At 37.0% G+C, this 12,166-nt stretch overlaps 2 protein-coding genes across 4 annotated transcripts in view; one reads left to right on the top strand and one right to left on the bottom strand.

Annotated features, from left to right (window-relative positions):
- The window catches only part of RFTN2 (raftlin family member 2), a 98,709-nt gene that overhangs the window by 8,626 nt on the left and 77,917 nt on the right, over positions 1-12,166 (top strand). For all 3 annotated transcript variants that reach the window (XR_013330669.1, XM_077745769.1, XM_077745767.1), the window contains exons 2-3: positions 6,000-6,082; positions 9,042-9,144. The gene's annotated coding sequence lies outside the window, so the exon portion shown is untranslated. The remainder of the gene's footprint in view (positions 1-5,999; positions 6,083-9,041; positions 9,145-12,166) is intronic.
- MARS2 (methionyl-tRNA synthetase 2, mitochondrial) lies at positions 9,282-12,118 on the bottom strand. The gene has a single exon (XM_077745802.1). It carries the CDS (start codon positions 12,091-12,093, stop codon positions 10,312-10,314), a length of 1,782 nt encoding a protein of 593 aa, XP_077601928.1. The 5' UTR covers positions 12,094-12,118; the 3' UTR covers positions 9,282-10,311.

Genomic DNA, 12,166 nt, shown 5'->3' with positions numbered 1-12,166 from the left:
ATACCATTAGATATGGCCATTCTCAGATCCTGAGTAGTTAGTCTTTGTTATTTCGCTATGTTTCCGACTTGTCCAGGAACAGGTTTTAAGGTAGCCTACCTACTCATTATAGTGTGAATTTCCTAAAACACATCTAGCCTCAGAATCCAGGCCCAGTTAATATTATTTTTTAAATCTTTCCCTTAATTATAAAATAAGAGCCACTGAAAATACATTAAAACCCTAATTTTCTTTAAATCTCTTAATAGGAAACAAGGTTACAGTCTAGGAGAAGCAGCTTTTCTCAACCTTCATCTGTAGGTTTGAAACCTCAATATTCTCAAACCCCACACTTTCATCCTAGGAGAGATTTCAGAGCAGAGAATTCAATTCTTACTCCACCTTAACTGATTCTGTTAAGTAGAGTCTTGGATAACTATTTTATCCAATAATAGAAAACAACTAGCTCCATGTGTGGTCTGATAAGAAATGTGAAGGGTTTGGATGTACCTAACATTAAATGCTTTTGCTTTTTCAAGGGCATTAAAAAATTCAAGTAGCCAGAACACTGAAGGTGCAGGAGAAACCATGGTTTCCTTTATTAATTTACACACACTTAAGTAAGATAGACTTATAATTTTAGTAAATAGAACAAAATGTTGTATATACAAAACAACAAATACCTTGATAAAGTTTGAAAACTTTGGTCATCATCTGGCTATATTATCAACATGATAATGTCTAAGCACTTAAAATACCTTTGATGTTTGGATTTTTCAGATTTGTTCTAGATGTTTCATGTATGTAGACATAACCATGCCACATACAGAATATACAATAGCAACAGTACATTTGTTGTAATATTATAAATTAAAAAAAAAAACTCTTGCTGGAGAGAGAATATGTGTACAAGATTCTAGCTTCCACATTATTTTGACTTTTCTAAATATAGGTTAGTGTATATTCTACTTACATTAAATATTTTTTATAAAACATTTCAATCTCTAGATTTACATTAGGAATTTGACAGATATTAATACATGTAAAGATAATTTATATATAAAATATATCTGGAAACCTGTCATACTATGACCATTTATTTTATACCAGTTACTATGACCAGAGTAGACACTACTCTTAAATATACTTAAATATATCTCTGTATCTATTTCTGGCCCTCTTTTGTCATCCATACTGAAAGTATAAGGGTTTTATACCATCTTAGCAAGTATAAGCATTCACTGCGTATATCATCCCAGATTCAGTACATATGTCTTCCTTTAATACTGTAACACTATCATTATTCCCTTTTATCTTTCATTCAGGTCTTAGTTTGTGAGGTTTCTAGCCTTTCAAAGCGGTAACTTTGAAGAAAACTTACCCATAACATTATATTTCACCTTTTAAATACAAAGATGTTATGACGGTCTACTCTGACAGAATTGAAAGTTTTTTATAATTAAAAAAATGCAACAATATGTAGACCTTCTTAAAATCAAAATGGCCATGCCTACTCTTCTTTAAATGCTCCCCATTTAATGTATATACCAACTTTCTTCTCTAAAAACATTATATTCCAAGACTAGATTACTAATAAAACAATTAAAAGTTATATAAATAAGCAACATTTAAATTGACTATATGTAAATATATTCTAGCATTTATTGAAATTTGATTGCACAATATTAGGATAAGAGTCTTATTTTTTTTTCACTATTTTAATTTCACATCTACTCCAAAACCTAAAGCTAGTTTACACTTCTGTTGGAAAAGAGTAGGAATTATATATTAAAACCTCCTTATAATGTTAGAAAGATGATAACCCAATTATATCTTAATTTTTTTTTTATCGTGTCTCATAAAGATTGAACTATCCATTAATGTATCTAGTTTTGGGGCATATTGACAAAATATTTCTGGTGGAGGAGTAAAATGTAATAACATAGTTATAACAATTATTCTGGCACATCCTAAGGCCACTCCACCTATTGGTAATACTTTATTTTGCTGCCTTTATTCTGAAAGTAACATGCTATATGTTAAGGTCCTGTATTCTATTAAGTAGAGTCAAAAATAAGATGACAACATTCTGTTTAATATTCCACTTGTCTGGCATTTTCATTTTAATCCTATATTTGTTATTTAGGCTTATTCTGTACATACCTAAGTATGAACATACAAGGCATTTTTGTTCTAAAACTTTTGTAAATTTCAAGAGTCTAAGGATAATTGCATTTTCCTTCGAAAAATTTTTTGTTTGCAGTGTTTATCTTAGTTAATTTATTTTAGGCAATTGTGCTCTTTACCAAAATGTACAATGTACATTATAGTGCATTTATTTGATTCCTATAAAGATTGTATTACTTAGTTTTCTTTCCAGATATAAATTACAGAAAAATGGAGATGGTATAAAAATCATTAATGTACCCCCCAAAAAATCCTGTTATGCTAATGTTGTAATATTTGGCTCTTATTTTATAGAGAAGGTAAGATACCATTAATAGCAAAAATATATTTAATACCATATAAGAGATAAATTTTAGCTCTTAACTATCAAGGTCTTTTTTCCTACAAGTCAGGATATAAAAATGGACAAAGATATGGAAACTAAACCCTCATCCTTAGCATCATATAATTCTGAAATGACCAATGATAACATAGAAAGGAAATGCTGAATTAACATGAAATATTGCCAAAAACATGAATTTTTTTTCCTTTGGTGTTTTGGAGAAAACACCTAAAGGGTAATAATTTTAAAGTACACTTCAACAATTTGAGATGATTTTAACACCCTCAATGTGTTTCTTGCTAATCCTATTTAGGATCTTTTTGTTGTTGTTGTTACCTAACTTTGATACTAAAGCAAAGAAATTTACACAATATCCACTTGCAGAATGTTTTATCACAACACATAAAAGAAACCTTCTAAAATCCTTATTAGTAGCTGACCTATTATACAAATTATTTTTAAAAGATACCAATGCAAGTAAATTTCTCGTGCACTATTCATATGCTGACTCTAAGTTAACCTTAGGATTATTTTATTCAGGCTATATCCAACTGTTTGTGAAAATGGCTTTTACTGAAAATAACACATATAATATCCTAATGTCTATGCTAAAGGAAAAATGAAAATAAATTAAGCAAAAATCCTATGTTTACCAGTTAGATTTTTATGCCTGTACCCTGTGTCTATCTTTAGAGAATGACTTGTTTAAAACTCTTGAGCTCAAACTTAACCTACCTTCACATGTTGAATATTTAAATCAACTACCTCTACAGACTTACCAATGATGGGTTTTGATAACTTGGTTGACCTTGGCTAGTCCCCTTCTCATTACTCTCAATGTTAAGCAGTTAAGTTTCACTATTTTTCCTTTGCTTTACTAAGATCAGGTTGATTTCCTAATTTTTACATTACACACAGTTATACATTTATATCGGTTTTTGTGCACCTGAATGGATTGCTCTACTTTAAGTTGGTCTCCATAAATTATGGAAAAATGAAGAAGTCCTATATATTCTCCTTAGGCTAGAAAACTAATTTTATTATATCAGCTACATCCAAATGTTTTATTTAAAATTCGTTATGAATTAACTACCTTCTAGAGGCTGATTTTTATGTGGACAACATTTAAATTTTAAAAAATCTTTCTAGTTTGAGGATTATTAACTAACAATTACTTTTTAATACTATGTCAGACAGTATCATAATGAACATAAAAATTGTTTCCTTTATATTCAGCAAAAAATATTCCTTCCATATTTTAAAATGGTATAAAAATGCAACCACCAGTTTTCACACAATGAACCATACATATTTTCAGTAATTCATTTTAGTGCTTATGGTTTTCTTCTATAATACCAAAATAAGCTTTTTACACAGTTACTTGATTTATTTAATTACATTCCAGTAGTGAATTATTAAATGAAACTGAACTCAGGAATAAAAGGTTTGCTTTTTAAAAATGTAGGGAGTTTCCATAAAGTAAGTTTTACAGAAATTTAAATATAAAAAGTCAATGCAATAAATTCAGTTTACCAGGATTGAAGATTCTTTGCTTCATGAAAGCCTTTATAAGTTGCTTTAGTAAGCGATTTTTAAGGGTAATCTGAAAAATGCAATATAGGATATCTTTTATAATGTACCAGTCTGATTATATTAACAAGTCATAATCTACCATGCAAAAAATACTACAGAAGTACCCATCATGCCTTGTTAACTTGGGACTTTGTAACTTGAATTTAAACATAGTTTGAAGAAATTATTCAAAACATATAATAAATATGTAGGTGTTCACGGCTTCCAAGCTAGCAAGGCCTTTAATACTTTTTTATACATTTTTAAAAATACAATTTAGATGATAGCTTAGAGACCTATATAAATACAGGTTTCATCACACTTCTTCAAGGTATAGCCCATGTCCAACATAGTAGCTACGTTTCTTAAATATCTAAAATATGACATTTTGTGCAGTTCATAACAATATCTCTAATTAGGGGGAGTTAGAACATGTCTTGACTGTCATGTAGGAGATAGTTTACCCGGAAATATTCAATATGCAGCATTTTAGTTAACAGGGTGGGACTTACTTTGGTGATAACTAGAGTCAGAGGACACTTAATCTGATTTCTGCAGGCTTGTTAGGAAGGATGTAACAATACAATAATAAATGTTCAGCAAATTTATAGAACTTAAATTGTTAGTAAATAGATGAGTCTTTTCATAAGTTCATTTGTATTAAAATGTATGTATGAAATGAAAAAGTTTCAGTGTTTGTGAGCTCTAATAAAATTATCTGGCTTTATTATTATAATAGTCAAATCAAATAAAGCTTTTGAATATTGATATGTTTTCATGCTTAGAGATAAATGTGTTATGTAAAGTATTTGTAAATGTTACTTCAAAATGCTTAGATTCATATATTTATGATAGCATACTTTTATTTAGAGGAGAACTATTGGATTCAAGAATCTGGAACACTTCTGTTGATAGTGCTGCTATAAACATTGGGGTGAATGTGTCCCTTCAAAACACCAGATCAGTATCCCTTGGACAAATACCTAGTAGTGCAATTGCTGGGTTATAGGGCAGTTGTTTTTAATTTTTTGAGGAACCTCCATACTGTTTTCCAGAGTGGCTGCACCAGTTTGCATTCCTACCAGCAGTGCAAAAGAGATCCTCTTTCTTCGTGTCCTCACCAACATCTTTTGTTGCCTGAGTTGTTAATGTTTACTTTTTAATTTAAGCATGAACATTGCTGTCCTTTTACAGAAGGTTCATCCTTTGATGTTCACTACAATTCTGAAATATTTGTAATTAAAATCATTTCTATCTTATTATGGGTTTTCTTTTACCATCTTTTTCATTTTTCTTTGCCCTTCTTTTTCCTTCCTGTCTTCTTTTGGATTGAATTTTCTTTAACATTTCTTTTCATCTGGTTTGAAAGAAATACATTCTATTTGTATTATTGTACTGATTTAACCTAAAGTGTGTAACATGCTTATTAACTTTATACTTTTAATATTTATAGCTTTTTAACCAACAGACTCCTCTAGACTAGCTCAAAGGAAGCCAAATTATTAAAACTATCTTAATGTTTTCCAACATAAAAGTTATTACATTTTTAAAAATATTTTGAGAAAAAGTGTGCAATTGGTCATATTTTTATTGAATGTATTGAATTAAGAAAACAGAAATTCTAATCTATAAGTCAGTCATAAAGTAGTTTTTGAAAGCACATCTTCACGTTAAATCCCACAAACCAATGTCTGTCAACTAAGGAGGGATACATGCACAAGGCATGAATGGCATTAGGAATGGTAACATAGGGAGGATATACCATTTTTTCCATATACTAGGAAAGGTACATCATCCATTTCCAGTTATTCCTAGAACCGTCCCTCCAGCTTACCCAGTGAGTCCTCCATGCCCTCTGCAGATGTTTCATCCAAAAAAGTCCTTCATGACTTGAAGGCAGGACTCATCTCTCCTTGGAGCTATAATTTTCTTCTTGCAGATGGTACACTTGGTTTCCTGAAACATCCTGAGATCTCATACCTTCCGATTCTTAAGTGAAGAGCTGTGGACTTAAAATCTATGGTGAGTAGTCTGTGCCATAAACCAAATGGGGGTGAAATTCAGTTAATAGCCAAGGATGGAACTTCCGTACTTAGCCTCACCTTACTTTGAAGATCCAAGTATGACTAAAACTCCCAATAGCTATTCATGAACAGACACAGTAGACACAATTTCTAGTTGTCAGTGCCATAGCTCTTCCCAAGTCCCTTTCCTCATCATGAAAATGTAAGTAGAAACTGATTAATATGATATAATCTTAAGCAGGGTATTTTAAATATGGTCAACTATTCCCTGTTAGGTGGTTCCCATAATTCAGAGGATCTATACTAAGTAACCCAGGACTACCAAAAAACTAAGAGAAAGCAAGCAATTTCCCCTTAAATTGGTTAGTCCTTTCCTCTCAGCTCAAAGTAGTTCTTGGTGACAGAGGAAAGTAGCTTGGGCTGGGCTTCTCTTATCCTGTCTCAAAAAAGAATAAGACATTCTCTCAGAAGGTTAAAATCCCTACTAATTAACCTTAATGAGCTTGGTTGTTACTGTTTGGCCCTTCTAGCAATATTACCCTCCAAATTTGGTGTGTTCCTATTGATAAAAGATAACCGATGCTACATAAAGCTCCTTCCTGTAAGAAGTGGTGTCAGGACCAGCTGTGTTGTGTTGAAATGACATATTTCATACTGTTTTCATTTTGCAAGGGACTCAAAGTCGTCTTCTAAGACTGATTCCCCTAACCTGTGCTCTTGATTACCCAAATCTATGCCCAAGCTCCCTTCAAGCTCTCAGAACTAGTAAACCTGTGCTGCAAAAATAGACATATGGCTGTCAATATGTCCACACCCTTTTAGGTCCACTGATGTTATTCATTATTCACTCAGGCAAAGGATGAAGGCAAGGACCCACCAAGGTTAACAGCAACCTAGACCTCACCAACTGGAACAGTTCTATATTTGATAGAACTATGGATAGTGGGGAATTGCCTCCAGGAGACAATTTTAGGTCATCATATAGCAGCTTTATGGACCAAGTCTTAGTCAAGAGGCATGGCCTACCCCATAACTCCAGGTTACATTAACTTGGCCAACAATGCAACTACATACTTACCAGGGGTGGGGCAGTCAGAGATCTAAGAAACCACCCATACCATAATGCCCAAGGAGTAATCTGCTAAATGCTTCATACTGCCACTTGCTACCCAAGCTACATCGTGATCATAAGGCATCCTAGTTGGAGGCCCAACCAGCCTAACCAACCACTGGCTTTACTTCAGTTTTGGAACTTCCCAGATCTAGAGCTATTTCCTGCGGTGCCTAGCTGGCTTAGTCAGACCACAAAACTCTTGATCTTGGGCTTGAAAGTTTAAGCCCCACATTGGTTGTAGAGCTTACTTAAAAATTAAAAAAATTAAAAATAAAGAGCTATGTGTCAACCACAGGTACAACTATGAAACAAAGGACTTCTGCCTTAGGCCCATATTCCAGCCCAGGCCTTCATGAGTACTTTTGCATCAACTTAATATTCAACTTATCAGGCTCTTCTCAGCCCCTGTATGGGTCATACAGGTCGATAAGAAAAATAATGAGGCCTACTTCCAGAATAACTTTGAGATATCAGTGAAATCAGAGATTATATCTATTTGTTGTTCCTGCTTATTGTTGATCTCCATATATTGCCAGCCATAGGTCTTCTGACTTCTGAGGTGCCTAAGTTCTAAGTTCACCTGTAGAATGGCTCTCCAATATATAGTGATGCACCTAATATATACATTGACCACAACTTCTTGCATGACTTCACTGATAGGACTGTAGCCTACTGAGCTGACAGTTGTTATTATTTTAACATGGTATGCTGTGAACAGCTGGTCTATCACCTTCTGCAACTCTGCCACCAAGAATACCCCAAAATGAATTTAAGAGCCTCAAGATAGTAGTTTGGGAGAAACCTCTGTTCTGTCAAGGAATCCATTAGATGCCCTCTCTTCAGTTTTAAGTTTCACCTTTCCTCCACTTGCCATTCCTAAACTGTTGGATCAAACTGAACACATCAACTAAGTACCCAAAGGATACTTGTTTTACCTATCTTGCCCCTGACAGAGAATCCAACTGGTTCATCTTCCTTATTACCAGAGTAACTCAGATCCCCACTTCTTCACTCAAAGTATCCTGTGTTAATTATGCCCTCTCCTCTTTGGTTCCTCTATTTTCTTGTGCCCTTTGGTACCATAAATATTCTAGTAGCCAGTTAGTTATGTGCCTCTACAAATGACAAGCTGCACAAAAGGAACTCCATTATGAACACCCAACAAGCCAAGATCCAGCATATTTACTAGCACTAGGCTATAGGAAAGATCATTCAAGTGGAAGTGAATGTCCTTTCATAATAGGAACAGTAAAGTTGCTATCAAGGCACTTCAACAGCAGACGTTATCATACCACTGGCTATCCAACTCTGTTTTTGTTCATTCATATAAACACATCTCATTTCTTTTAACTCTGCTCTATCCAGCCCTAGGAGAGACTATAGTCCCTCATACACCCCAGTAATCTGCCCTACTAATCCCAGCAAATAGATAGACCAAGTCACGTGGAAAGCCCAGGACTCCAGTATGAAGAGGAGGGTCTGAAGGAACATTTGTAGAAACGGTCCTTCCACCTTTTAGAATGCCTTCAAGCATTCTTTTCTAAGTAAGCAATGTTTCCAAGCAACCAGAAATCTCTCACCATATTGATTAATAAACAGAAACTGGAGCTGAACAGTAGCACCTAGAATGAATCTGGGGGGACTTTCAGTACAGTAGCTTACTTTATAGTGAGCCCTCTCTGCTTGCTACCATGCTTATAATGGATATTTCAAGGCAAGTTCTCCTTTTAAACTTTGGCCTAGCTGTCCAATCACCTATGAGATATAATGCTGGCTTAAATGTGTTGTCGTCATTGAATAAATTGATACCTTAACATCTTCTCTGTGATATTCTCTTATGGAGCCTTGAAGAGATCCCTAAATCCAGTTTGAGATTCCTGGAGCACTGATCATTTCCTTCCTTCACCATCACCTTCAACAAATTCAACAGAACAGATCTGAATAAGGTATTCACAAACTTTTCAAGTTTAATAACTTAAGAGAGCAAAAGAAATAATCAGTAAAATGTAAAGTAAATATATTAACATTTATAACTATTCCACAATGTCTATATTGTGTTATAGATTCTAATTTACCAAAAGAAATCACATAAGGTAAATTATGTGGTAACAAAATTATGATTTAGAAATTAAAAGAAAATATAGCCATTTTGAACTGTTTTACAGATTTCTTAAATCATACCTGTAAACATGTTATTAAAGTTTAACAATTTTAACATAACCAACTAACTCAAGAACTTTATAATTTATCATAGACCAAACACATTTGATACATTTACTTATTAGCTTACTAAACATTTAATACAGTAAATGTCCTTTACAGTAGTTTGAAAAAACAGGATTCTGATCTTTTTTATTGCTTTATGTAAAACAGCAGTGGTTACAGTTTTCCCTTAAGAAAAGCAATAAAATTTTTAAATTCTGCAAAATTAGCAGAAACAAATTTATTCTAAATATTCTGAAATGTCAATGTTAAGTAATTAAATATGTGAAACCGTAGAGCCATCTACTGGTTGAAGTGTAATGTTACAAAGCACAGCTATTCAGACTATTAGAAGAGTAGGTAGGGAGTCATAGTTGTAAGAATTTAAAATATAAACATGGGCCAAAACCATCTTGTCTAGGACACTAGTTTTTAAAGGTTTAATAAAGAAACCTATTTCAATAGGAAACCCAACATATATAACAAAGAAGGACAACCATGTAAAAGCTGAGGTAGGGGGCCTCCAACCCCCAAACTTCGATAATTCGCCCAGCAGAGGCCAGGCCAATGAAAAACTAGCCATAAGAGGTAGTCTGGGCAAGTAACATGAACTGTGATTTGGAAGGAGGCACAATGGGAATAGTATCAGCAAAGCTGTCTTGTCTCTCTACCATCTTTCACCCTGGAGACATCTTAGAGACACTGGTGTGCAAAGGATAGTGGTTAACAGGCACACAGAACTAAAGACTAGAGGGTAGGCACCTGAAAGGCTACAAACCTCTTATCACAGTGACAATGTTTATGTGTTCATATAATGCAACACTTTAGAAAACATTAATTTTCCTAAAAACGCAAAATAAGAAAATGACACATTTACTTTTTTACCACAAGCCCATTTAAAAACTAAGTCTCTAGGTCCTGTGGGCTTTTACCAGCCAGGCTCTAGATTGGTCTAGTCTTGGAAACAAGAGCCCAGTTTCAGGTCCCAGCCTCCTCCCCTCAAAAGGACATGGATGTCCATAGAATCGAGGCAAGAAACAGAGCTCTCCAAGGCCCCTCTCTGTGGCAGAGACCCCCAACCTGGATAGCAGCTTATCAGCTAGGCTTGGGGTAACAGGCTGCAGCAAAGTTCCAAAGACTCGCAAACATTCCAAGGCTACATGAAGCACAGTACCCAGCCAGGGGGCATCCACTGGGCTCTCCCAGTTCAACTTCCATGGTGCATGCCTTTGGACAAAGCCATTAGTTTGCCGGACACAGCTGGACACTGCCTCCAGAGCTTTATAGATCTGAAAGTTATCATAGTGGTCGGCTACCTGCTTGGGCAGAGTGGCCACTGCATTCACCAAAGCATAGTCCTCTGCCTGAGCACGAACTGATGGCCCCACCAACCCTGGCTCACTAGGAAAGCAGGTAGTGCAGAAAACTGGATAGGTCCCAGAAGGATTTATTCTACTGGCAGTACACCGGTTCAAAAGACCTCCCAAAGCATCTGCCAGCTCAGAATCTAGCAACTTAACCACCTTTTCATCATAGTAATCACAGTCCCAGTTGGGGACGCCCTGCCGAAGAAGAAAGTATCGGAATCCATCCACAGTATAGCGATCGAGGCAAGTCCTGGGATCCACCACGTTGCCCAAGCTTTTAGACATCTTTTGGCCACAGACCGTCCAGTGTGAATGGACATAGATGCGGTGTGGTGGGCTCATGCCGGCCCCTAAGAGGAGGGCAGGCCAATAGATAGCATGGAATTTGAGAATGTCCTTGCCTATGATATGAGAGGTGGTTGGCCACCAAGATTTGAACTCAGCATTTGGGTAGCCAATTACAGTAAGGTAGTTGACCAAGGCATCCAGCCATACGTAAATGGTCTGCGAATCGTCCCCGGGCACAGGAATGCCCCAATGCAAGTGGCTGCTCCTTCGAGAAACAGACAGGTCCGGCAGCTCCTCCTCCAGCCACTGAAGAACTGCGTGATGAAATGGCTCAGGAGTGATTGCCTGAGGGTCGCCCCGCAGCCACTGCTGAAGCGGCTCTCGGAACTGAGAAAGCCTGAAAATGTAGTTTTCTTCCTTGGTCCAGGCTACGGGATGCCCACTCTCTAAAGACACAGGACACGAATCCCCCGAGGAACCCGGCTGCCGGGTGACCTTGGCCTCCGGCAGGAAGCACTCTTCGGAGGCGCAATACCAACCTTCATAGAGTCCCTTGTAGAGCAGACCCCGGGCCTTCAGCAATCCCCAGAAATGCTGCACAGCGATCCGGTGCCGGGCTTCGGTGGTACGGATGAAGTCGGTAGAGGAGATTCCAGCATCCCTAAAAAGCTGCTGGAACTGGGCAGAGACTCGGTCGCACAGCTCGGTAGGGGCCAGGCCCGCAGCGGCTGCTGCTTGCTGAATCTTAAGGCCATGCTCGTCGGTACCAGTGGAGAATCGCGTGGCGGCGGCACTGGGAACTCGGAGGCGACGGTGGCGGCACAAGGCGTCCGCCAGTAGCGCCGAGTACAGGTGCCCGATGTGCGGCGCCGCGTTCACGTAGAAAATGGGTGTCGTGAAGAAAGCGCGCGCGTCGCGGGCATTGTCGCGGGCACGGAAAGGGCCCGAGCTGTATTGGCGTGGGGTAGAGTACTCCAGGAGCGCGACTCCTCTCGTCACCGGCCGTCCTAGCATCCGCAGGACAGAAACATGCACCATGATTCCGGCCTGGCCGCAGCCGCGGAGGGGGGCGTTCTGGAAGCACGTGTGAGGGGCGCATGCGCAGCCGAAG

Source organism: Crocuta crocuta, unplaced genomic scaffold, assembly GCF_008692635.1.
Source record: "Crocuta crocuta isolate KB4526 unplaced genomic scaffold, BGI_CrCroc_1.0 scaffold564, whole genome shotgun sequence".
NCBI classification, from domain to species: domain Eukaryota; kingdom Metazoa; phylum Chordata; class Mammalia; order Carnivora; family Hyaenidae; genus Crocuta; species Crocuta crocuta.
Note: the sequence above shows the minus strand (reverse complement) of the source record. Positions and strands in the feature narration are given on the sequence as shown.